The 22,597-nt window shown below is 40.8% G+C and overlaps 1 protein-coding gene across 7 annotated transcripts in view; it reads left to right on the top strand.

Annotated features, from left to right (window-relative positions):
* Positions 1–10,671, top strand: part of ANO5 (anoctamin 5) — a 67,188-nt gene extending 56,517 nt beyond the window's left edge. For all 7 annotated transcript variants that reach the window (XM_030481931.1, XM_030481929.1, XM_030481930.1 and 4 more), the window contains 6 exons: positions 1,011–1,108; positions 1,374–1,504; positions 3,182–3,387; positions 4,402–4,583; positions 5,708–5,813; positions 6,463–10,671. In XM_030481931.1, coding sequence (XP_030337791.1) covers positions 1,011–1,108; positions 1,374–1,504; positions 3,182–3,387; positions 4,402–4,583; positions 5,708–5,813; positions 6,463–6,684 — 945 coding nt within the window. In that variant the 3' untranslated portion in view covers positions 6,685–10,671. The remainder of the gene's footprint in view (positions 1–1,010; positions 1,109–1,373; positions 1,505–3,181; positions 3,388–4,401; positions 4,584–5,707; positions 5,814–6,462) is intronic.
* Positions 10,672–22,597: the final 11,926 nt, after the last annotated feature.

Below are 22,597 nucleotides of genomic sequence, written 5' to 3'. Positions count from 1 at the left end.
AATGGATATAGATTATAGATTTCCACCTCTTAAGGTATCATTACAAAGAGGCAATCCTGTCCTGGCTTGATTTAAAGACTTTTAAGTAAATTCCTTTCAGGCATCCCTGTTCTGCACAGCTCCTCATCCACTGACCTTCATTGGGAAGTATGACAAGGCATGCTGCAGACCCCCAGGCAAAGCTCCCATTAGCTGCCATTGCTATCACATTGCATCCAGGCTGATCCAGCCCTGATCGTTGTGGGTGGAGTGTTCAGCAGCCCAAGCCTCATCCTTCATCCTATGTTTCAAAAGAGCATCAGGTCCTTAGAAAGTCCAAATCTCAGTGGCAGCCAAATGAATTTTATCCTCCCTAAGACATCATCATCTTAAGACATGCGCCATCCCTGGAAGGAGGATTACTCTTCTTTAAATGGTCATTACAGAATCATGGAATGTTGGAAAGGACCTTAAAGCTCATCTCGTTCCATGAGATGAGCCTGCCATGGGCAGGAGCCATGGGCAGGGGCACCTTCCACTAGACCAGGTTGCTCCAAGCCCCATCCAACCTGGCCTTGAACACTGCCAGGGATGGGGCAGCCACAGCTTCTTTGGGCAACCTGTGCCAGCACCTCACCACCCTCACAGGAAAGAGCTTCTTCCTTTTATCTAACCTAAATCTCCCCTGTTTAAGTTCGAACCCATTGCTCCTTGTCCTGTCACTACAGTTCCTGATGAAGAGTCCCCCTCTGGCATCCTTGTAGGCCCCCTTCAGATATCGGTATGTTTTCAGATATGTTCTTGTTTTATCAATGTGCTTTGTCAAGCACGTTGAGCACTGAAAGCCCTTCTGTAATAGCCTTCCTGGGAGGGTATCTTAGCTGGCAGCCCAGGTGAAAATGAAGTGTTGTCCTAGCAAGTTTTAAGAACTCTTCTACTTGTTTGTCTTTAATTTATACATTAGCAGGTTAGGGTTTATCTGGATTATGTCTGTTATTCGTGTCCATTAATCCTCAATTTGTGTCTGCCAGTGCGATCCTGCAGGTTGCTTGATAGAATTGACGACACAGCTCACCATAGTCATGGCTGGCAAACAGATCTGGGGAAATATCCAAGAGGCAATTGTACCGTAAGTTCCCTCTTACACTGAGATGCCCTCGTTGTAGACAGGAAATTCTTGGAAGGAATGATAACAAGTATTGCCATATGAAGAAGCTAAGATAAATTCTTTCAATTAAGCACCAACCCTGACAAGTGGACTTATTTCATAGAGGCTTTTGACCTCTTTTTGTGAAAGCCGTGCTTGTATAAGCATGTTGCAACAAGGAGCTTGCTTAGAGAAAGGGATACTTGATCTGCTTCTCTCATTATTAACCTCTTACCTGCATTTGCAGCTGGATTTGTAACTGGTGGGGGCGCCGAAAAGCCAGAAATAATCCAGAAAATTTATACAGTCGCTGGGAGCAAGACCATGATCTGCAGACATTTGGAGCCTTAGGCCTGTTCTATGAATATCTAGAAATGGGTAAGTTTAAAAATACACGTTTAGAATTGAGGACAAGACACCTTGTACTGACACTGTAACAAACAAAAGCTTCTCAATTCATTGTTCTGGGTTGTTGCCACCACTTTCATCTGGTTAACAGCAGATGATTAACTGCTGGGAATCATTAATGATGCCTAGCAGCCCAATGAAAAAAACTAAACAAGCAAGCTGCCTTTGCATCTTAGACTGTAGGGGATTTCACTGCACTGCAAAGACTATCTGTTGCCCTCATTTGAATGGGGAATGTTATTCTCAGTGCAGCCAGCTGTCTCGCTGTCTGTTCTTTTTCCCTAGCATATTCTCAGCTGATGTCAGTGCAAGTTGTAAGTATGGGCTGAGTGCCAAATATTCTGTAGGGATGGGCACCACAAATAGGAGGTCTGCAAACTGGACCAGGGAGACTCCATTTAGTTTGAGATTTGTGCTGATCAGTGGTTCCATACAGTGAGCAGCCCAGCAGAGGGAGCTTGGGTAGCACAATAGGATTTTCCAAAGGTAACGTGTGCAGGTCAGTGTACGAAATCAGTCTACAAAACCTGAGAAAATAAAACAAGCAACTGAAGGCAAACTAAATGTAAAGTACACTAAATATATATATATGTAGAATATGTGTTTATTATAAGGACAAAATTTGTAGAGAAGTGGATCTTTGTACTGTTTTATTTCTACAGTTGCTTCTGTAGATTTCTGATTGCTTTTCAAGTGTTCTAGATTACCTAGAGATGTGTACCTTTATTATTGTCACTTCCTACACAGGGCCCTGATCTTGTGAAGCTAATATACTCAGAATAATCACTGCTGTCAGACATGCTGTAATACATGTCCTTGCTCTTCTGAGGCAAAGCTGAAACACTAAGCTCCAGCATTATCCTGGGGCTGCTAAGCGAGTAGGGATTTTGTTTCTTCTCTAAGATGAAGAACTCATCACTGAAATCATGGAGGAACTGATGACTGGTGCATGGGAATTTATTTTTATCCACTGCCAAAACCAGACAAGATGTTCTATTTCCTGTCTTTAAGATATCATGGCAGTATTGGCTCTGCACTGAGGACTGTCACATTCTGTACCAAAAGACATTTCATTTTGGTAATGACTGAAGGGATCATTTGTGTATTTTATTTGCAATTCTTAAACTAACATTAAGACTCCTCAGTGGAACTGTTACATTCAGATTTGGTATTATTTAGACTAAACCAGTAGCCATAGGTGGAGGTAAGGTTGTGATACTTCCTCTTGTACATTTAGGAGTGTAGCTGATAAGTAAAAGGAGAACGTGATTGCTCTGTACAAACTGCAGGAAAGGAAAACCAGCCTGGTTTTGTTCCTCTCATAATTCAGAAATGTGATGGATGAGTACGTTCCGCTACATTTGCATTCCATTCAGGAGACAACTGTGGCACCATGAAAGAACTAGTATCCACCGCTGCTGGCAGCACCATTTGAGAGGACCCAGACGCCCCATTTCCTTGGATGCTGCTGATTGGCAGCCCTGAGAGACTAGACAACTCAGGGCTGGGGCACGTTGTCACTTGGCTCCAGGCAGGGCTGGAGATGACTTCTTGTTTGTCTGCAAGTGGCAACTTGCACGTTTCATTGTCACGTTGAGGGTACTTCTGTAGGGGCAAATTTTGGCACTGTTCTTTTCTCCCTTGCAGTCATTCAGTTTGGATTCATTACTCTCTTCGTGGCATCCTTTCCCCTGGCTCCCCTCCTTGCTCTGATGAATAATATCCTGGAGATTCGAGTAGACTCCTGGAAATTAACCACCCAGTATAGGAGACCTGTGGCTGCAAAAGCACATAGCATAGGAGTTTGGCAAGAAATCCTGAATGGAATGGCCATCTTGTCTGTTGTCACTAATGTAAGTACATTAACTGTGCTACATCAACTTCGATTCTTCCGTGTACTCACAATTTTCAGATTTACAAATCAGCTGATGCTTTTTCTCCCTCATCATCAGTATTGACTTCGTCACTTGTTACCCTATTTGTGTGGTTTGGCTTTTCTATTGATGACACAATCCACATTTCATTGGACTATAATCTTTCACTCACTTGGCTGTGTTTTCCAGCATTTTGGAATGGCATAAGCCAGTCTGAAGCTTAGTCTGGTAAAGCACACAGATTGCCCGGAGGGGACAGGAGAGGTGGATTAATTGCGTCAGCCTGATGACATTATGTCTTGTCATCCTGTTTGTGGGAATTCTGTTCATTCAGCTGCTTCTGGATGCCCCTATGGGGCCAGTGGCTCAGAGTACTTCGTATAAACTGAAAACTAAGTGCTGTGCTAGTATTTCATTGTAAGTATAATGTAAGGCAGACTGCCGAGCACAGGAGTTGCCTTTTTTTAGTGTGGAATATTAAGCAGTATCAGATCTGCAAGTGTCTTGGGCAGCAAATCCACTTGTAGGTATTGCCTAAGTAGCAAGGTACCTGAGCATCTGAAGTATCTCCAGTTCCCAGGCAAAATGTGCTGGGAGTCATTGTTTAGTTTTTAAATACAGCTGGAGAAAGTGGCTCCCTCCTTTTCCCTCCAGTGACCGCACGCTGGATTCAAGTTCATCCTTTCTCACAAGAGTTCAAAACTGTATCTCTAACTAAGAGTGCTGTTATCACAGATAGAAGACAGTTTGGTTTGAGGGGATATTTGGGATTTGGTGCCTCTTGTAAGGACTATTCCCATATTTTTTGTTCACTGAATGCTGGTCCTTGCAGGGGAGGCTGCAGTCAGCATCTTTACCAAGGTGAAGTGTCCTGGCCACGCTGCCTACCCTTGCTTTAAAAGATTCTGAGTTACACCACTAAGTCACAGTGCCAAAACCCTCACAACTTTTGTGGGCCACTTCCTTAATTCCTTTTCCAAATTTCTTTTTCAGGCTTTTATTGTTGCGTTCACATCAGATATGATTCCTCGTTTAGTGTACTACTATGCCTATTCTGAAAACGAAGACTCACCGATGTCTGGATACATAAACAATAGCTTGTCAGTGTTTCAAATCTCAGATTTTCCTGACAGAAATAAGCCTAAAGTGAATCGAGAAGACTTTGTCATATGCAGGTTGGTGTTGGTGTAAGAATAGTAGGTGTAAGAATTTTCTTAGCATGTGTAGAATACAGCATAAAAAGTCAATGCAGGTCTGAGCAGTCCACTAGAAATGAAATGATGGCATTCTCATGATTCTAAAGTGTGAGAGGTAATGTTTAAGCTATTAACAATGTGGTGCCTGAGATGGTATGAGATCAAAAAAAATCACCTTTTTGCTGTTTCGAGAGTCTCACTGCTAACCTTTTTGATTGTTTTGGGGTGTTTTTACTTACTTAAACTATTGATTTTTGAATGATGGAGGAGATGGATGTCCCTAAGGCTGCAAACTTCAGCCTATATTTTCAAAGGTTTTTAGGCTGCAATGCCTAACTGGACAAAGAAGTATCATTAAGGGAATGTTTAGATTCCAAAGCTGAAAATGAGACCTGATATTTAAAGTCAATCATTACTGTGCTAGATACCACCAAGGTGCTGGGCCATCCTGTTTTCGTTAAAATAAAATAATCCTTTCTTGCTGGAAGAAGCATTGGAAGCTCCAGAAGAATTGAGAAAGGACTTTGGAGAAGTCCATGGTAAAAGAAGAATATTGATTTGATGAAAAGGAAAAAGCCCCAATCAAATGAACATACAAAAAAACCCCAGCACTTTAAGAAGGAACTACATTTGTATAATATTTTAGATTTAAAACCTCAGGAGTCTTTATTCTATTTATACATTTGAGTGTAGAACACCTACTCAAGACTGTCCTTCCATTAAACCCTGCATCTGCTCAGCCCATAATCTGTCAACATCTGTGACATTTATTCAAAACCTGTCCATCACCATGTGATCCATTCCATCCCTCTGTCCTGTATTAGTTGATGATTGCCTGAGAAAAAGTGACCTATGTACAAAACTTCACTTCTCACACATCTGCATCTCTGGTCCGCTGCGGTGAATGCAAGGGTGTTTAAGCAAGCATCAGATAGAAACAAATCAAAGGGCAACCTTTTTCTGCTGAAGGAAACAGAGCATTTAAAACAAGGTGAAAAGGTTCTGTAAGCGACAGCTGTATTTGCCTGTCAGTGTCACTGAGCTTGTAGTCTGTGTCAGACTGACTGTGACATTTCACCTTTGCATATCTTTCTATCCAACAGGTACAGAGACTATCGGTACCCTCCAGATCATGAGAGGAAATATTTACACACTATGCAGTTCTGGCACATTCTTGCTGCAAAACTGGCCTTTATAATTATTATGGAGGTATGTTCCCTAAAACATTTCCTGCTGAAATTGGTACTGTAGCTAGTTACTAATGGTACTGAAAATAGAACTGCTGAGAGTATCAAATAGTTTCTTCCCTAAGTAATACCAGAAACTCATGTCCTAAATGATTACTATAATTAGGTCTTTTCACTTCAGGTAGTTAACCTTAGATTAAGAAGAGTGGAAACAGCTGAGGAAATGGGTAAATTTGATCAAAAAAAAAAAAAAAAAAAAAAAAAAAAGGGCAGAATAAAGAAGGTCTGTATGCAGATGGAAAAGACAGGAACCACCTGGACCAGCGCTTTTCCTGCTCCTGGTTTCACTGAAGTGCTGGATGGGAGATGGCCATACCCAAAATTCAGAAAGCATTTTGCAGTGACACATATTGGCTAAAAATAGCTAAATCCATAATTTGGCTAACTGTCACTTCACTATTAGGCCACTGTCTTGCAAGTTCTGCAGAGAAAGGGAGTTGTTAAAGTCTCTTCTCCAGCACGCCTCAGATATACGTTATGAAACGTATAATGTTTGTGAGCAAAAAAAAATGCTCTCTTTAGGGTTAGATGAAACAATAGGTCTGTCATTTGGTAATGAGTTGTTACATTTCTCCTGGTTTCCTTTTCCTTTCTTTTTCTTCTTTTTCCAGCATGTTGTATTCATCGTTAAATTCTTCGTAGCATGGATGATTCCTGACGTCCCTGCGGACGTGAAAGCCAAAATAAAACGTGAAAAATATTTAACACAGAAAATCCTACATGAGTATGAACTTGAAAAACTGAAGGAGAGACTGTGTCAAGGTGATAAACGAGCCACAGAAAAAGAGTTCATTGCCACGGAAGGGAGAATGGAGTTATCCAGAGCCATGTAGTTGAAAAACCAGCTGTTTGGGATTTAGCTCATTTCAGCTTTTTTTTTTTCTCTGTGATTTGCTCAGTACACATCATGTTGATGTGTTTCAACAAAGGTTTCCACCCTTTGCCTTCAGTCCAAAGATTTTAGACTTTGCTCTAGAAGTCTCACTGAGCATCTTAGGTTTAGGAAATCTACTTAACTGTATGATTTCAGCACTGTTTTGTATTTACCCATCACTTTGAATAAGAAGCGTAATTTTGTCATCCTCAAATGTGGATTATCCAATATAGAGAACATTACCCTTGAAGGGCTCACAGGCCAGGGTAATGACCACCAAGGGCTCATGACCACCAAGCCCCTCCCCCTATTGCTCAATGCAAAATTCCAAGCTGATACAAAAGTATCCCAGCTGAACGAAAAGGCTTATCATAGAGCTGCTGTGGAAAATGCTGACAAGTAGTATTTTTGTGGCATGATCTTCTAAACAGAACACTCCAGATGAAGGGGTTGGGGTTAGGGTTTGGGGCTTTTTTTTGTATCCACTATGTCTTGGAAGCATTTGTTTGCAGCTTTGAACTTCTATTCACTTTCTAGAAGGAATTGATTTTTTTTTAAATATATTGGTTTAATTCCACTTGGAATTATTTACAGGCACAGAATTCAGTCAATTAGTACTAATGAAGGAAAAAAAAGATCATTAAATTTTGTAAAGATACCACCTGCGAAAGAGTTTGCTCTTTAAGTGCAAATATTGACAAATCATCTAATCACAGTGCTTTTTGAGAATATACAATTCGGACAAGTGTACTTAATTTATTTCTCCATCTCAAAAACTGCCATTGGAAGATGATGTTTGACATGAGTTTTGGCCAAGGCTGCTCCTTTGTTTGGATTATTTGTCTGGATTTCCTGCAAATGCCGGCAAAGGGCTCAAGCTGCGTGTCTGTACTCAGTGCATAGTGCAGAGTGTGACAGTGCAGTGATGGGGAGCTGGACTGCCACACTCATGGATCTAAGCTAGATGGTTTGTCCATGGATCTGTAGTCAAAAGATTTTGAAGCATGCCATATAATCTCTGTTTGGGTTGTTATTGTCCTTATGCATCGGAGCCTGGGGCTTGGGGGTTTGTTTTCTTTATTTCTTTTTAATGTTTAAGAAGGATATTTTTTTTTCTGTCATAAGGCTTTTCTCCAGAGTTATCAAGGTTATAAATATATAATAACTACTTATGCAGAGTAGCTGCCAGCTGCTTCTGAATGATCCCTCATGTTCTAATTTGAAGCAGTTAGGCATTTTTATGAGTTTGCTGTATATTTGAAACATATCAACGCTTCCATGCTTAGTGCCTTGTTTGTTTGCATTTAGCAGAAGATGTGAAAATGCTCACTATGGGGAAATGCCTGTTTCCAACATGTGTGCTTGCAGGCATCGTGATACTGTGAACCTGCACACAGAGCTGTATAGTGTTAGCCAAACCATGCTTACCTTGGCACACTTCGGCATTAGTGCTATTGGAGCTGCTCACAGAGAGCAACTGATACCATGACTGTTTCAATACAGTAGCACCAGACGTGAGTTCTCTTGTGCCAAAGTGCACTAGCTAGAGAGATGAGAAATTTTACCATGTTTGCACTTTGCAAGTTATACTTCCTTGCAAGTATACACAAAAATAATCCAGATTGGTATTCCATATCAGCCAAATGATGTACTGTGTACTAGATCCACAACTTAAGGTTTATGTGTTTTGTTTTAGCAGACCTAGCCTACGTCTTGGGATACTCGGCTAATAACCTTAATGTTGTAACAGAGTTTTAAATCCATGTCTGCCATGGAACTGCCATTATTAGCTAAAATTTTTAAGTGCCTACCTCGAACAAACATAGAATCATAGAATTATAGAATGGTTTGGGTTGGAAGGGACCTTAAAGCTCATCCAGTTCCAACCACCTGCCATGGGCAGGGACACCTTCCACTAGACCAGGTTGCTCCAGGCCCCGTCCAACCTGGCCTTGAACACTGCCAGGGATGGGGCTTCTCTGGGCAACCTGTGCCAGTGCCTCACCACCCGCACAGGGAAGAACTTCTTCCTTATATCTAACCCAAATCTCCCCTGTTTAAGTTTAAACTCATTACTCCTTGTCCTATTGCTACAGTCCCTGAAGAAGAGTCCCTCTCTGGCATCACTGTAAGCCCCCTTCAGATACTGGAAGCTGCTCTGAGGTTTCCACACAGCTTCTCTTCTCCAGGCTGAACAGCCCCAGTTTTCTTAGCCTGGTTTGGCTGCCAGTCAAGGAGTTGAAGCAGGTGTACGTTTCTTATTACTGTAAGTCAATCAACTTTGTTCTGTAAGTTTGCTTGAAAAACCAAACACATTGGCCATTTGTGTTCATGCTGAATTGACCGTGCTCATGAGTATTCAGATGTATTTAAAGTAATGGATGTATTGGAGGAATGCATGTATAAATAAATTAGCTCTGCTGCTTAATGTATAAGCCAAAGAAGAATATCAGTCGCCATAATTATGGACATGACACCGGAATTAACACAATGCAGGCACTTTGCTGCTCTTTGCACATATACTGTTAACTAAACTGCTTAATTTAGATTTCATGGTTCTGTTACTGGTAGCAATGCCAACAATTGATTCAGACGGTAAGGTGAGGATATGCAAAATGATATTTCTATGCAAAATGTACAATCTGATTGAACCTGAATACAGATTTGAAAATTCAGTATGAGATGCATTATTCCTGCTTAGGGAACATTAAGTTTCTTCAGATGCCATAATCAAGTGTTCAATATACCACACTTGAGAAGAGGTTAGCAAACTAGATGTATTGTGAATGAATAATGCTGTTTAAAAACAAGATGGAAAATGAAAAAAGAAAAGAAAAAGAAGGAAAACAAAGAAATGCCTTAGTTTGGGATACAGCATTGATATGCAGAAGCCCTGTGTGCAGACCTGAGTTGAATTGTTATTTAGACTCTCACTTGCTGCTTCTTTCCAGCTTAGTTTTTGAGATCACTTCCTATTGAATGCTATACAAACAGATGTTTTGTTTATCTTTTATCCATACAGTGGAAAGTGGAAAAAATCTGGAATCAGCTTATTTAAATAAGAAAGATACCTATCTAAAAAATATATCTTTACACTTCATAGCATTACTTTTTTATATATAGGAACTGTTCAGAAGAGAATCTGTTGTCATCTTAAGACCTGATGTCACATAACAAATTAAGTCTTAATACCTCTTGACATAATTGTTTGCCTTTACTTGTCATTAAGAAGTATTTTGACAAAAGATTATTAGTATGATTAGGATTATAATGGTTCAGAGACATTTCCTGAAGTGTTCTCGGAAAGTGAGAAAAGTAGGGAAAATGGACTGGTCAGTTGGGAGACATGCCTATTCCTACCGTTGGAATAATTGATTTAGTTGTGTTTAATATAAGTATCTAAAAGTGTCCTTTAACCAAAGGGAAGATAGTTCTGTTTTGGAACTACTGTCATGTAAGCAACAGTAGGTTGCTTCATTAGAATTAGTTAGAAAATTGGCCTTTCAAGTGCAATACAATCAGGGATTGTATAGTTTTTTTCCACTTAAAATTTAGTATTTTTACCTTGTAAAGATTTAGTGTGGTATGTTCTAAGCAAATGACTGCAAAATAAGAGTGCTACTATAAGACACTAGACTGTTGGGGGGGGTTTCTAGATTTTGTTGTTATGCTTTTACTTTTTTATGTAATACTATGGGTTTGAGACAACAGAACGGAGTGAAAATAGATGGACTTTCCTACTGTTCTATGTGTACTGCTTGTTTTGACTTGTACTGTCATGTAATCTGAGTGGTATTTTTGTCTGCTAAGTATGTTGCTGATATACATGATACACTAATGTTGGAATAAATTTTTTAAACATTGCATTCAGCTAACTGAATTTAAACAGCATTCAGCTGTAAATTTAATATCTAAACCTGGCAAATAAAGCAGTGTTTTTTTTTAATGTGCTGTCAACCTGGTTTTGAAAATTCCAAGGTCGCAGAGAGGAGCTGAAGTGTTAAATTAAATACCCAGTGACCCTCATGGGGAAGAGTATTCATACAGATTTCTGCAACTCATTGCAGGGTATCTGGATGCTGAATATGGATTTCCTGCAATTATAACTTCACAACTTTTTTACTCAGATTATTGAAGAAAGCCTCCATCTGACTGCCATCTTCCACTTCATAATCCCATTGTGTAACTGTCTTTTCTGTCTTCCTCCATTTTCCTAAGGATGAGTTACCAAGGAAAACCTGTACTAAGTTCTGCATATATTGTAGTCAATGCCCATGGACCAAAATGGCTTGGGTCTGTGGTAGCCCATGACTGAATTGAGCTTTCCAAATACCTTACATGAGAAGATGGTTCAGGGGTTCAGACTTGGCGCTTTAATCATCTTCTAGATGCAGTACCAGCAGTCCATGAAGACACATTCATTTTCAGCCAGGCTGCCTTTCCCTTCATTCTCTGGGTACTGTTTTTCTCTTGCAATGCCAGGACCTGAGGTGACTTCTTAAGTTCTCAGTCACACATGCAGTTTTCACACACAGTGCAAGTCCTTCATCTGTGTGCTTAAATAGCTTTGACCTCATACACTGGAAAATATGGCAGAGCTAAAACTTTCCCAAGGGACTGGTAGAGTCTTACTGTTCAGAGATACCTTTACACCTTTCTTAAAACTCATTTCTGGCACCAGTGTAGGGCTTTGGATTAAATCACAGAGAGTCTGGATTCGAATTTATGACTTGATCTCAATATGCAGCAGCAGCACGTTACCTCTCCTGTTACACCACATTATCAGAACTTCTCTGGAAATGGGGTCACCTACGAGACTTGATAGGTCATTTCCTTTATAACTTTGAAATAATAAAGAGAGATGCAATAGCAGTAATTAAAGAAATTTGTGAGATTAGTAACAATCTTCTCTGTACTAAAAAAAAAAAAAAAAGACCAAAACCAGCAAGGTATGAGTATTTATTATACTACTACCACTTAGTGCTGCTTATTATACTACTACCACAAGTGCTGCTTACTGAAGTGGGATGGGTTACTTAATTAGGTATCAAAAGGAATAATAAAGTGTTAAAGACAGAAAAGAAAGACAAAGGCAGGGGCTGTTGCTATGTGGGATATAGGTCTTATCAAAGTGCTAAAAGTCTTCAGGCACATTCAGGCTTTGCTTTAGAGGTTAAACCTTGCCTCCATTGTGGCCTGTGGCGAATGGGTGATGAAGTTCAATTGGGGGTACAATTTGATCCAAAACCAATTATATTTTATAAGAAAGAGTATCATGGTAACGGGTGAGAACATACCTGGTTTTCCCCATGATCAGAAATCTTAATCATAGAATCATGAAATAGTTTGGGTTGTAAGGGAATTTCAGTTCCAACCCCAGTGCCATACACAGGAACACCTTCCACTAGACCAAGTTGCTCAAAGCCGTGTCCAACCTGGCCTTGAACACTTCCAGATGGGGCAGTCGCAATCCCTTCATATCTTGTGCAGTATATGAAGAGGTGCACCAAAATTTTTGGTGGTTGTGCTTTTTGCATCAGAAAAATAGGTAAGGCATCTGATTTGCTTGGTGTCTTCATCTATCCAGATTAAAGGGTCTTTCTAAAAATGAGTGTGTTTATTCTATGGAAAACATGGTAGGGAGCCCTGAGTAGAAGAAATATTTTGAACATGTGCATCTCAATCAAGCTGCTGTAAAATACAGGAGTAGAAAAAATATGTAACCTATTCGTGAGTAGATCAGTGGAAAAAAAGGGTGAGATGTGGAAGAAATTATATTCCAACAGCTGAAGCCTGCACGTTTCATGTCTGCTTCAGATGTGTGGGCTCTGCAACAAATAAAATCTCATCTAATGTTCCTCAAAATGTTCAATATTAAAAGAAACGTAATGTTTCTGAAAATAACGTCTTAAAACACAGCACTGAAAACACATTGAGGTCAGCACTAGCATACCAGTGGCAGCTCCTGCAGTCTGAGAGCCCAGTTTGTAACTAGGAGGAGATTTAGACTGATGAATGGCTGAGAAGCAAAAGGGATGGGGTTGGGTTTCCCAATGTCTGGTGCAGCAAAGAGATTTTACCAAGAGAAGGCAAAGACAGCCCTCACAAAGGACTCATTTAGACACGAAAATACTTCCCTAAACAGATGGAAAGACATAAAGGGAAAAAAATCATGATCATTATCATATGATGATAACAAAATAATTTCCAGTATATTTTAATCACTTTGTAACCTCTTTAAGGCACAGCTACTATCTCTCATCTGTCTTCCTGCGTGCTTAAGGTGGTCACAACAGCTCTGCGGCATAGTCTGGGCATCCTGAAAAAGGCATAGCTAAATTAAATCTTCTGCTTTTAAACCATCAGTTGTCTCTACCCAACACTTGCATCATTCAGATGCAGCTCAGGAAGGGGTTTTTTTAATGTATGTATACTGAGAAATCTGCTGGGAGATGAGTAGGATGTGAAATTCAGCAGCCATATCAATTTTTGGAAGGCACATATGCACATTCCCCTGCAATAATTAGTGACTATGCTTTCTCAGTCAGAAATGAGTCAGTCTGCAACATTTAGTAAGAGTACAGTTCTTTTTAATTCTTTTTTCAGCTCCTCAACAAACCAGAGCTGTTAGCTAGTCACAAACACATTTGTATTTAAATTAAACTGACCTAGCTTTGTCCTTGGGTGTTCTAAACATCCAGTGCTATTCAGCATTTCAGTTTTGGTACTGAAAGATGTAAGGGACATCATAACTTCTTCTGTAGTCAAGAGGCATTAACTGAGTCTTTTGGTGATGTTGTCCCTTCCATACCACAGTAGGTTTGAAATGCTTGACATTGCTGGTACATCTGAACCATACCATCCTTGGCAATGAAAAGCCATGGTAGAAAAATTCTGTGTTAGATGGCCCCTAGTTCCACACATCTCCTATGCTGATGGCTTTCAATAATCTGGGCTAGTGCTTGGTACAATGTAGTAGGAAGCCAATGTTCAAGAACCATGTGCTGCATGTTTGCTGGCTCTTCTACTAAGTTTTCAAAAAGGAATAAAAGTACTCCAGACAGAAGGTTTTAGCAAGGGAAAACTGATAGGAGGGATGGCTTACCTGCCATCTTACAACCTCATCACAACAGCTTTGCTATCGGATTCTCTTGAATAAACATTTCTGTTGGCATTAGCCCATTGGTAGAGTGTCAGCAAACAGTAATGCTATAGTTAAACCTGTTTTCTGTGGTATCTATCTTCAGATAAAATCCTGGCTCTGACTATACTGATCATGGAAACTACTATTATTTTCAAATGTGGCCAAGGTTTCAATGTTTGTGGAACAAAGATCCAAGTCAAAAACCAACAAACCAGCTGAAATAGGTGGGCCAAGAGATTTCCATACAGCTCACCATGCAATGGCAAACCATTAATTTGAAGATGTCAAGACTCCATGTTGCTCTAAGCAAGCTGCTAGGGCATTGCAGTCAGGAAGGATTCCCTGCTTTCTCCTTTTACATAGGATTGCCTCTGTCATGACAGCTTTTTTGGCTTCCTCAGAAGCAATACAGGAAAGAATGTGGCAGTAGTACCAAACACTGAATCCAAACAGCCAGGTCACACTTCCACTCATTTGCTAAGAGCAACTTCCTTGCCTGGGTTTCAGTTTCTCACCAAGAAGTGAGATTCAAGTGCCTGCTAGCATCCTCCCAAGGTGCTGCAGAGTGTGAAGGGGCACATGTCAGGCGATAGAGAATTGTGCTAGGGAGAAAGATATTAGTGTCGATGCCACATTGCGTGGACATTTCAAGACATATTCCTTGTATCTCAGCCAAGAACTCAAGGCACTCCATGGCAATGATGGTTCTTGCCACTTCAATTCCACTGATGCTGGTGTGTGTAGGTTCAGGCCAGAGAAACAATAAAAGATGATGCTGTGGGGTGTGTTAAGGGCATTTCCTTGGGAAAGAGAAATATTCCAGCCCTCTGCTTTGTTTTTCGGGGTTGTTGGTTGAGGTTTTTTTGTAATGGAAGTCTGATATACCACCAATGGGATTTTTTTCATAAGGATTTCTGAGTAGACCAGTCTCATGCTTTGAGGGAGGGAACAACAAGATCCTGTGTGTTTTATGGTAAGCAGTAAGCAGTTCAATGCTTTTTTGGTATATTTTTGTTGCCGTGCACTCGTGAAAATAACAAATGATTCTGTGGCTACAACCAACCTGTCACAGTGACTCATGTTTTAGCTGGAAGATGCCACAAGATGCCGAGGTACCTCGTACCACTGAAAAAACTTTTCAGCAAATGAAAGTACTTTCCCTGGGATTGGTAAAAAAGATGATCAAGTTAATAGTGTCACTACTGTGATTAGAGTGGAAGGACGAGACATGGATAGAGGAACTATGAGGTAATTATGAAGTAGTTACTAATGGCTTTATCATCAAAAGAGGGGGAAGATAAATAAATGGAAGTGTAAGGGCTCATGAACTGGAGAAGGTAGAAAAACTGAGGCACCGGAGAGGCTTGAAGCCAGATCATGTAAAGAAACTGCTATGGAAACTTGGTAGTATTCAGGTATGTAGAAGAAGCCTTTAAATGTAAATGCCAGTATGTCAGCAAGTCTCCCCTGCCTAGGAGAGAGGTGCATATTTTATCAGCACTTAATACAGGAACTGAAGTGGAACACACAAGAGGTTGATTCTGCAGGGAAGGGAAAAGCAAGCTCTCCTCTGCTTTTGCACCTGGAAGAAATTAGACGCAAAGAAATCATTTGGAGCATCTGCTTCACTTTCAGTGCTAGGATAAACTCTGCTTGGAGTGTCTATCCAGAGTAACCAGACACCTTCCTGTGCACAGAGCAACCTCCTCTTGCGTGCACATCACTCATCAGTAATTTATTTACCCATCTGTCATTGCTGGGGCCTGACTCATTCCTGGGCGCAAAGACCATCCTAGGAGCAAGTGCTTTTTGAAATTGCTCAGGGTGTCTGATGATGATGGGGCAAATGCTGAGCAAGATGATTTCAGTTTCTTTTGTGAAGAGAACAATTACAACCTCCTGTAAGGCTACTACCTTGGCAAGTTTCTTCATTCTGCAATAATTCTGGGGCCCCCAACACAAAAGTGGCACAGCACATGCTTGAGCGAATCCAGAGGCCACGAAGATGCTGCAAAGACGGGAGCAGCTCTGCTCTGGAGACAGGCTGAGAGAGCTGGGCTGGTTCAGCTTGGAAACGAGAAGGCTCCAGGGAGACCTTAGGGAAACTCCTAGTGCCTAAAAGGGCTGACAAGAAACCTGGAGAGGGGCTTTTCATGAGGACCTGTAGTGACAGGACAAGGGGGAATGGCTTTAACCTGCCAGAGGGGAGATCGAGATGAGATCTCAGGAGAAGTTCTTCTCTGTGAGGGTGCTGAGGCGCTGGCACAGGTTGCCCAGAGAAGCTGAGGATGCTGCATCCCTGGCAGTGTTCAAGGCCAGGTTGGACAGGGCTTGGAGCAACCTGCTCTAGTGGAAGGTGTCCCTGCCTGTGGGAGGGGGTTGGAAGTAGATGAGCTTTAAGGTCCCTTCCAACCCAAACCATTGTAGGAGTCTATCATTCTAAATGCCAGTTATTTGGAGTATATTCGGCACACAAGTGCACAGAATTCTCAGTCATTCTGAAACTTTATCATTACACCTCTATCCTGCAAAAGGATTTATATTACTTAGCATAAGAAAAGCAAGTGATATGGTACCATTGCCTTTGAAGAACATGTTTCTTGTTGCTTTTTAAAGCATGCTGGAAGAGCAGCTGGGCCTGGAGGTATTCTGATTGGGCCAATCCAAAGCAGTAGGTAGGAATTTCTCTGTTGATTTTAATGCCTTTGATCAGACCATAATGATTTGTCAGTAAAATGTCAAACACCTACAAAAAATTAACAGTTCCATCATAAATCTTTTCTCAGAACTGGCAATAATGATACTGGCAATCACAAGATGTTCATGTTAACTGTAACGCAGAGAGGAGACGTCTGTCACATGAAGTGGAAACATCGTGCTTTATGTCCCTGCATTTGGATAGAAAACACAGATTTTTGTGGAAAATCTGAAATACAGATACCATCTTGGTGGACACTGCTCACAGACGCTTCTTCCATCTGTAGGGCTGACTGAACATCTCTGTTACCTGGATTTTCATCTTCCAGAGGAAATGCTGGACTCAGAGAACATGATTTTCCTTTGCAGCCTGGTCTTGGCTGAAACCATGTAGCTTCTAACCTTTCCCTTTCTGATTTCCATTGGAGCCAGCTACACTGAATCTTGAGAAGTATCCTGCAAAAAAATGCAGGATAACCAGGACAATTCACCGTGTTTGCTATTACAGCAACATCCCTTTTGTCACATCTCAGGACGTGGATTGCTATTTGGCCCTGATGTTTCCACTGAAATCCTTGAGGGTGTTAGTGGTGGGTTCTGATTTGCCTCCCTATAGGGACAATGACTACCCAGAGCAGTGTGCCTCTCACTTCTGTTGTCAGTGCTCAGGTGTGTCAAACAAATAGTGGTTACATCTATATATAGTTTGCAGCTCCACCTCTCCAATGGTCCCCCTTTTCTTGGGCTGTGCAGCCTCTGGTTGCTTGCTGCCCTTCGTTGGTATTTGCTACTGTTACCTGCAGCAGCATCAGGCTGCTGACAATGGAGCCCTCCTTTCCTTTTCTTAACAAGAATAAACTCGCCAAACTTAGGTATTCCACTCTGATCATTTTTGCCTTCCTTTGTTTTTCATAACCCTTGTGAAGAAAAATTTGCATCTTTTTGAGACTATCGTGGCCCATTGCCAGGAAACTCACTGGGTGGGTGGATACTTTCTGAAGATGGCAGCATGCAGCTTAAATACTTGCATCAATTCTTTCTTCTGCTCCTTAGCTGGTGGGGATTTTTAAGAACAGGTTGCTGTCATAGAATCACATGGATCATAGAATCCTATGGAGCATAGAATGTTTTGGGTTGGAAAGGGCCTTACAGCTCATCCAGTTCCAACTCCCTGCCATGGGCAGGGACACCGTCCACTAGACCAGGTTGCTCCAAGCCCCATTCAACCTGGCCTTGAACACTGCCAGTGATGGGGCAGGCAAACTTCTCTGTGCCAGGGCCTCACCACCCTCACAGGGAACAATTTCTTCCTAATATCTAGTCTAAATATACAGTAGCCTCATCATTTTGTATCAGCACAATTCAGAGAAGTCAGCAGCAGAAGGTAGCAGTATAACCAGTATAACTCCAGCCTCTCCAAATATTAGCTGAAGAAATCAATACTTTTCCACCATTGAAATCAATAGCAAAGCCTTGTTGACTTCCCAGGATGGGATTACACCATATATGTAGAAAACATACTGACACTAATACTTATATTCTAAAGAAAGACTACTAATTTGGGCAGCTTCAGAGATCCTGCAAAATGGCTTCAGGCACCGCAATTGTCAGCCTCCAACCCTGAATATTCTGCGATTTTTGAATGAAGCAAAATAGGCAATGAACAGAGCAGGCAGAAAAACTAAAAACCTGACAGAAGTTGTGCTTTCAACGTTTTCTTTTGAAGATTCACAACTGATCTCTTCATTAAGATTTGTTCATTTATTTCTTTTATTTCTTTATTATACCTCATGTACTATTCAAAAATGCACATTTGGATTCACCAATTCTGGCAAATGAAATGGCTCCCTTAGTTTTATGAATGAAGATTTTCACAAAAACACACTTCTTCGTGGACAGTTTTTAAACCAAAAAAGCTCTAAATCATACAGATTTTGCTAAATGGTTGTCAGGTATGCTTGAGGGAATATTTCAAAATATTAGGAATGGAAGGTTTTTTTATTTTTTGTCATCAAATGCAAGAAGTTTTCTACTTCTTATGATTCTCCACCTTCTATCTTGTTCTGCAAGACTGACTTACCAATTCCAACATTCAAGTTGCATTTCAGCTGCTTGCATGTGTGGGTTGTCCTGTGGCCATAACACTGGACAGATTATATATGATTAGAAGTCTATTCATATTAGGCCAATTCATAAATAAAAATCCTGAGAAGTATTAGGTATTTTAATGCAATCAAGAAGCAAACAGTTCTTGCACATGCACAGTTTACTTCGCCTTTCCCCCTATGTTACAAAGAACTTCTGAGACTGATTTGTCCTGGAGCAGCTACTAGCAGAAAAAACAATGAAGTTCCGCTTTGGTCAGGTATTTGTTATGGATATCAGAATTGGGCCCAAACGTTTAGCAGCAAGATCAACTGTTTAGAATTCTTTTAATTTTGAAGGTGACCTTTTCCTATGTATGTCCCTCTAACCTTCTGTGAAATAACAAGGATTAAAGAAAAAGTGTGGAAAAGGAAGTGACTCAGCTGTCCTGTACATTTGCCATCCCACTTCTGCTGATAAAGAGACATTCAGGCAAACACTGGGAACCAATGGATCTCTTAGCTGCTTTTTATGCTGGTACAGGGAGTTGGGGTAGGTGAGGCACAGGATGATGAGGCATAGAGTATTTTGGAAAAAAGGAATGTATATGTGAAACAAAACCCCCTTCACCTCCCCAGAAGGCCTAGTTATGGCCTGCTTTCAGGCTGGTAACCTGCCTGGGGTATGGGAAAGCAATTCCAGAATGTGAATTGTGAGATTTCCTGCAAAAATGTTAGCACTCTTGAGAAAGTCCTATTGTGTTTAAAGTAATATTCCTTGAGATTGAGTTTGAGTAGAGAAACTTGGGCTGGTTTTTACACTATCTGACCTCCCTTTGTGCCCCACATGGACTTAAGAGAGAATCCTGCTCTCCCTTTCTTTCACTGCTTGTATTTTCCCATCTCCTTCAGAACGCATGATTTGTATCCTTTTAGTGAAGTAGGATTGATGAGGATCATTTTGAAGTCAATTAGAAGTGCTGGAGAGTATAGGGCAGCTTTTGAAAGACATGTTGTCAATTTATGAAACTTTTTGGAGAACACTAGTCAAGATACAAGACATGAGCAAAGGAAAGATGCCACGTAGACTGGAAAAGTACGCGCTGCGTGAAGCCCTTAGGTGTAATGGTAACCAGATGTGAAAGTACACCTCAGTGATTTATGATGTCCACTGATGATGGAGCATGCTCCACTCAGAGAGTGATTAATATTCTTGGCATAAATGGAAAGAAATTGGTGGCCTGCCAGGGAAATTTGTCTGTGAAAGCAAAAGACCAACTCAATTCACCAAGAGCGACTCAGTAATATGAGACTGATTGAACTCACGGATTCAGTGGAGAATTTTATTAAAGATAAGCTACCTCCAGGGAATGGTGTTTCCATAAACCATGGGGGCCTCATAGTAAAAGAGGATTTGGAAGTGAAGAAGATGTGACTGACAATGGATTTTGTAGGCACTACTTGCTTTCTGGCCATTCGGTTTGGGGATATGTAGTTATATCAAAGCTTTGATTATTATATGATTTTTCCTAACAGGAAGTCAAAAGGCCATGAGCTTTCTTGTTCTGAAGGCCACAAAAGCTTCTGATGTGTTCAGCAGTTCAGAAAGCAGAAGACATCCAGAAAGAAGGGGATCTATAACAACATGGTGGGTGTGAATGAATTTGCAGCCTCAGACCAATTGCTGGACACAGGCATCCCTCCAAAATAAAATGAAACAAAACAAAAATAGGCACAACTAGTGCCTTCCTTATTGAGTTAAAGTCAATCATGATAAGGAGAAAAAAATTGTCTGCACAGAAAACACATGGCATGATTGAGATCACCGTACGAAAATTTGGGTCCTTTGTTCTGGAAATAGTCCCAGTGATTTTATTGGAATTATATATAAAGTTAGACCTACAGTTTGGAACTGTAAGAAAATATTAAGTGAGAGAGAACAAGAAAACAAACAACTAAATTTAACAAGTTATGTGTTGCAGAAATTAATTACCTAGCTGCAGCCCCGAGGGTGTGATCTCAGGACATCTGGCAAACAGCAATAGAACTGTGCTCATGGCCTACCTTTTCTTACATATTTATACGCATCTGCCTTGTTCTCTGCTTGGCTGTAGCGTAATGGATGTTTTTCATGGGTAAAGCAGGCTTAATATCTAAGAAATACCTATTCCTCAAGAGGGCTTTAGAACAACCAACTTAATGACAATCTTTGAGGAACTGGCATCACTTCTGAAAGGAGAGCATAGTGTGAAACTGTGATTGGAAGGGTTCTCAGCTACAGATAGACCACTAGTAAAATGCAACATGCCCAGTAGAGTTAGTTCCATATAGAAAGCCAAATCTTGAATTCCTTTCTTCATATTCTGCAGAGACATGCCTCTTGCTGAGTAAGGTAGGAATACAGCCCCAGCAGAGGCTTTGACATTTGTCTTTTTCCGCCTTTGAGTTGTTATTTTTCTAATGGATTGAGAAGTTTCTGTAGCGCTGAACCAGAGAATAAGTAGTATTGCCTTATAAGAGCTTTATATCTACACGTTAGTATTTGGCTTTGGCAAACAGAAGGGGATTCATAGATCATACACCACAGAATACAGAGATAGCACCAATGGTGACAACTGATCACTTCTCCAGCTGTGAAAACAACCCAGCCAGTTAAGAGCTGCCCATAAAACAGTGCCCTTTGGGTAGAAAGGGAAAATCTTCATCACAAGGAGAGCCAGAAAGTGCCTCAACTACAGAATGAGTTGTCATAATCAGACATAACACAGTAAAAGCCCATGGTGAAGGCCCAGTACACATCAGCTCTCAAGCTGAGGGCTGTTAGGCTGAAGACCAAAAGACAGAAAAGCTTGTCCTGGTTTTCACAATGGCAATGTCAACAATAAGAATAGACAAGGAAACCCTGAGCCTGGTAAGGGCTGAAGGTTCAGCACAAGTCTTTTGAACTGTTTGGACTTTAAAACCACAAATAGACCATTAAATGGGTAATTAAAATTCACCACTTTGTAGGAGAAACCCCGGTGACACAGAGACATCAGAACTGGTGACACAGAGACTGAGTCACACAAGAATCACTGAGCTCAGTTTGGCTCGGATGGAACAGAATAAGCATTCCTTGAACTGAAGAGGTATTCCTTGAAACGTTTGAAGTTATGGCTGACTACATCCAGAGGAACCTGGGAAGGAAGGGGAAGGACAGACTTAGAAGTGAATCAGAACCACAATCTTAAGTATGTGGATGTGCCTGTCCTTAATCTAGTGTATGTATATATAAAATCAAGGTGCTAAATAAGGGTCCAGAAGCACTCCACCCATTTCAATTTGTGCTGTAGAGCCTAATCATGCAAAAGCAGTGCCACTATAGTGTAGCTGTCAAAGCCAATGTCCCCCCATGGCACTACACAACACATTTAAAGCCACAGCTTCCTCTAGAAAAGTCAAGTAGTTAATCCATCAGATCTGTGATCATTTCTTTATAACAAACAAAGCGAAAAAATAGAATCATAGAATCACAGGCTGTTTTGGGTTGGAAAGGCCCTTAGGTATCACCTAGTTCCAACCCCTTGCCATGGGCAGGGACACCTTCCACTAGACCAGGGTGCTCCAAGCCCCATCTAACCCGGCCTTGAACACTTTCAATAGAGATAAAATATTTACACATAATGCACATGAATCCTAAGTTTAAGGGTGTTCCCTGTGACATTTAGAAAAGGGATCTGAACTGACAACTTGATATTTTTAGTTACATTTAGAGATCACAGAGATATTGAAATGGATGGGTTGAGTGCTCTGGCCTAAAGCCAGCTATTTGATACCTCAATCTTCCTCCTAGGCCTGTGGAACACAATGTAATCACCATCAAACTCATTAGAAGAGCCTTAAAATGCAGCAGAGATTTTCCTCCTATATAGAATTATGTGCTGCTCTAATGTTTCTGGGAGAGAAGG

This window comes from Strigops habroptila, chromosome 4 (genome assembly GCF_004027225.2).
Source record: "Strigops habroptila isolate Jane chromosome 4, bStrHab1.2.pri, whole genome shotgun sequence".
NCBI classification, from domain to species: Eukaryota; Metazoa; Chordata; class Aves; order Psittaciformes; family Psittacidae; genus Strigops; species Strigops habroptila.
Note: the sequence above shows the minus strand (reverse complement) of the source record. Positions and strands in the feature narration are given on the sequence as shown.